Genomic DNA, 2,595 nt, shown 5'->3' with positions numbered 1-2,595 from the left:
CCTTGGAGCATCCCACCCACTTTGGGCACCCCATCCTCCTCAGGGCATCCCATCCACATCCTCCTTGGAGCATCCTGCTGGCCTCGAGCATCCCATCCTCCTCAGGGCATCCCATCCACACCCTCCTCAGAGCATCCCACCCACCTTGGAGCATCCCATCATCCCGGGAGCACCCCAGGGTCCCAGGAGCACCCCATCCAGCCCTGCCCATGCACATCCCTCTCCTGTGCCCCCAGCCCTCCCTGCCACAAGCCTCCAGCCCATTGCCTGTCCCCCCCCCAGCCCTGCCAGCCCCCCCAGTGCCACAGAGCTGGTACCCAAGGACATCGCTCTGCATGGTCAAGGGCATCCCACCCTCCTGCCCGCATCCCACGGGATGCTGGATGGGGAGGCTGTGGGGGCTGCAAAACTGGGAGGACCCGGGAGGAGGGGGGAAACTGAAGCTGGTGGCTTCCCCCAGCAAGCCGTGGGGCTGGGTGCTGCCCTGGGGTGGGTGAAGATGGGGAGAAGAAGAGGGGGTGGTGGTGGCACCGGGCTGGGACCACAGGGCAGGGCTGCAGGCAGGAGGAAGGGGGTGGTGGGCGCATGCGTGTCCTCAGGCTCTCAGGGTTGGGGACTGGGGGGAAAGGCAAGAGCTGTTGACCCCCACGGGCAACCTGGGCTCTCCATCCTCGCCTAGAGGCTGAGGTCCACCACCACGTGCCGGTAGACCAACGTGTTGGCCTTGAAGCTGGGAGCCAAGAGGAGCTGGACGTCAGACGCCGGCACGTAGCGGAAAGCCCGGGGGGCCTGAACCGAGAGCTCCTGGAACTTGACGAATTTCTGCTTCTCCTCTTCCCACAGGTAGACGTGGGTGAAGGAGAAGTCACTGCCCAGGGCCAGGTACTGCCGTTGCTCCACCAAGAAGGGCTGCATCACCATGGAGCCGCGGGACGGCAGCGTCTGGAGCTCCACGAAGCGCTGCCCTTCCCACCTCACCACCTTGGAGTCGCCGATGTAGCGGCTGAGGCAGAGGAACTGGTCCCTCTTCACCTTGAAGTGCTTCACCATCTGCACGTCCAGCATCTCCCCCACCTCCCCCTGAGGGACGAATTGCTTCTGCGCCCGGTTCCACTGGTAGATGACGGGGGCTTGGGAGCTGCTGGAGATGATCAGCCGGGGTTTGCCCTCGTTCTCCACGTACTCCACGTCGGTGTCGCGGTGCCAGGCGTGGAGGGCTTGGTGGGAGTAGAAACCGTTCTGGTTGAGGCGGTAGAGGCTGGTGGAACCCGCCTTGGAGCTGTCGGCGATGACGAAGTACCAGTCGCCTTCGATCTGGAAGGCTTCGATGTCGTTGGGCTTGCGGGTCTTCTGGCTGTCGATGTCCTGGATCTTGATGAACTTGTCCACGGCGGTGTCCCAGCGGTAGATGTAGGAGCCACCAAAGAGTTGGGCCACCACCACGTACAGCTGGTCCTGGGCCACGATGGGCTTGCAGTGCACGGCCGAGTGAGCTGCCCGGGCAGGACCACGTCACCTTGGGGTTGTTTCCTCCTCCAATCCCCCCCCAAAAATGGATATGGGGGTGGTGGTGGTGGTCCCAACCCTAGGATGCCTTACCAGGGATGCGGTCGAAGTCACGCAGCTTGCGCTCCACGTAGTCCCACTTGAGGATGGCACAACTGCTGGCACTGGGCTGTGCCAGGGCAACGTAGAGGTCGCTGGCGTAGGTGAAGGGCTCGGCCGACACCGACTGGAAGGGCAGGACCTGGTGGACCACGAAATCTGGTGGGGGAGAAGCGGTGGTGAAGAAGGGTCCGGCCACCCAACTGGGTGTGTTGGGGGGCGGGTGATGGGTGGCCGGGGTCCCCTTACCCGTGGTGATGCACTGGAAGTCACCCAGTGCCAGGTCCCGGATCCGTTGGCCCTCAAATTGCCCGGGGCTACTGCAGAAGACGGCGGGGACGGTGGTGTTGGTGCTCCCCAGCCACTCCACCAGCCACTTGATCTTGCAGTCGCAGGCCAGCGTGTTGCCCCGAAGGTCCCTGCCGAGGATGGCACCCCGTCACATCCTCCATGACACAACACCCAGCACCCAAACCCCCCAAAACCAGGGGTATCACCCTCTCCCTGGTTGTCCCCAGAGCTGGGATGGTCTTACAGGTCACTCAAGATGTCCAGCGGCTTGAAGAGACCCCGAGGCAACGTCTGCAGGTTATTGTTGGCCAAGGACCTGAATGGGGAGTGGGAGGGTGGTGGTGGTGGGGGGACAGGGGAGGTGACACAGCCCTGGCCACCCTGAGGGTGTGAGGACCATCCTCCATGTCCCCAGGGACCCCCCTCATCCTCCAGGTACTCACAGGTGGGTCAGGGACTTGAGCCCACGGAAAGTGGCCTTGGAGAGCGCTTGGATGTCGTTGTTCTCGATGAACCTGGGGTGGGAGGAGATGGTGGCACTGTCCCCTGTGGGTCACAGCCCCCACACACCCCCTCCCCAAGCTTTTTCCCCCCCCACACATCCCTGTCCCCCATCCCACGCACAGGTACTGGAGGTGCGAGAGGCCGGCGAAGGCGTTGTCCCCGATCAACGTGAACTTGTTGGAGTTGAGGAGGCTG

The 2,595-nt window shown here is 63.5% G+C and overlaps 1 protein-coding gene across 1 annotated transcript in view; it reads right to left on the bottom strand.

The window, feature by feature from the left end:
* Nucleotides 1-2,595, bottom strand: part of LOC106899324 (leucine-rich repeat LGI family member 3-like) — a 25,211-nt gene that overhangs the window by 21,004 nt on the left and 1,612 nt on the right. Inside the window, exons 2-7 of the mRNA XM_014961110.1 lie at nt 2,521-2,592; nt 2,340-2,411; nt 2,141-2,212; nt 1,855-2,024; nt 1,600-1,764; nt 30-1,493 (exon numbers count right to left, since the gene is read on the bottom strand). Of these exons, the coding sequence (XP_014816596.1) occupies nt 676-1,493; nt 1,600-1,764; nt 1,855-2,024; nt 2,141-2,212; nt 2,340-2,411; nt 2,521-2,592 (1,369 nt within the window). The 3' untranslated portion in view covers nt 30-675. The remainder of the gene's footprint in view (nt 1-29; nt 1,494-1,599; nt 1,765-1,854; nt 2,025-2,140; nt 2,213-2,339; nt 2,412-2,520; nt 2,593-2,595) is intronic.

This window comes from Calidris pugnax, unplaced genomic scaffold (assembly GCF_001431845.1).
Source record: "Calidris pugnax isolate Ruff unplaced genomic scaffold, ASM143184v1 scaffold620, whole genome shotgun sequence".
In the NCBI taxonomy this organism is placed as follows: Eukaryota; Metazoa; Chordata; class Aves; order Charadriiformes; family Scolopacidae; genus Calidris; species Calidris pugnax.
The sequence above is the reverse complement of the archived record's forward strand: the minus strand, read 5'-3'. Positions and strand labels throughout refer to the sequence as shown.